At 37.9% G+C, this 1,257-nt stretch overlaps 1 protein-coding gene across 1 annotated transcript in view; it reads right to left on the bottom strand.

Annotated features, from left to right (window-relative positions):
• Positions 1–1,257, bottom strand: part of LOC103587716 (ryanodine receptor 2-like) — a gene marked incomplete at its 5' end in the record, with an annotated part of 226,133 nt that overhangs the window by 138,459 nt on the left and 86,417 nt on the right. Inside the window, one exon of the mRNA XM_008569236.1 lies at positions 846–920. Coding sequence (XP_008567458.1) covers positions 846–920 — 75 coding nt within the window. The remainder of the gene's footprint in view (positions 1–845; positions 921–1,257) is intronic.

Here is a 1,257-nt window from a genome sequence, read left to right as displayed (position 1 = left end):
GCCCGAAAACTTATCGCTTTAAGCAAAGGACTGAACCTTCTCTAATTAGTTAAAAAAAAATCTGGATGACATATAATTCTATTTAAAAGAATTCAAAATGACACCTTAATTATAAGTATTGCATTTATTTAAAGGAACTAAAAGATCTTCAGACATCTTTTTTAAATCATCAGAAAAAGATAAGAAAAGACGTATATATGTGTGTATATATGTGTATACATGTACGTATGTGTATATATGCATATGTGAATATGGATGTATGCATGTGTACGTATATATATATACACTTACTACTATAATGAACACACAATGGCTTGGATTGCAATCCAGATTTCTCACTCAGCTATCAAGCTATTTGTAAGTAAAGACAGTGACTGCCAGGAATGATTCTTGCCCTATCATTCATGTCCAGTTTCCCTTGTTTTAAATGTGCCTTTGGAAGGTTAAATCCAGAGTCCATTAGATCTGAAACATGTGACCAGCTTGCAAACAACTTGTCCTGTCTCCAAACCTTACATCACTCCGTCCTAGTGCTGCTAGGACAAGAGATGCGTGGCCTGGGATGAGATGATGTTACAAAGACAAATGATGCTAAAGACAAAAGCAGACTGTACAAAAGTATTGCTTATTCCTCAGGTTTACGACCTTGCAACCTTAGGCTAATGAAAGACAAATACAGGTAGGTGCAAGATGACAGAGACTCTCCTCCACGTTTTCAGTGTTCTGTTGGCTTGTTTGCTTGCTGTAGTTGTTCGTATGACCCTTTTACACAGAAGCAGAGGTCAAGAGCACCGAGGTACTTGGCACACTTGGAGCATTATTTGGGGTTTGGAAGTTCTACTTACGCAACTCTTAGCGTCTCTAGTCTCCAAAGGGAACGTGCATGAACAGACACAGCACCGCCTTCATAATGAACAGTTCTGTTTAAAGAAACAAAAACAGCACAATTTTGAGTTCACCATGTTTCATTCTTTGGACTCTTACCTTTCAAGCTAATTTAAAGAGAAAAGTAAATGGGAAAGCACTTGGATAAAAAGTTAACATCATACTCGGGAGGAGACAATACAGCTGGAAATAAAAATAACCAACACACATCAATGTAAGTATGCCCTGAATAAATATTGATTAAAACATATTCTCTAGCTGTCATTTTCTCCCTCTAATCTCATTCTCTCTCTCTCTCTCTACACACACACACACACACACACACACACACACATATCTGTGTCTCTGTCTCTCTCCTTCCTACCCTCCCTC

This window comes from Galeopterus variegatus, unplaced genomic scaffold (assembly GCF_000696425.1).
Source record: "Galeopterus variegatus unplaced genomic scaffold, G_variegatus-3.0.2 Scaffold482, whole genome shotgun sequence".
NCBI lineage: Eukaryota > Metazoa > Chordata > Mammalia > Dermoptera > Cynocephalidae > Galeopterus > Galeopterus variegatus.
This window is presented reverse-complemented; position numbering and strand designations above follow the sequence as displayed.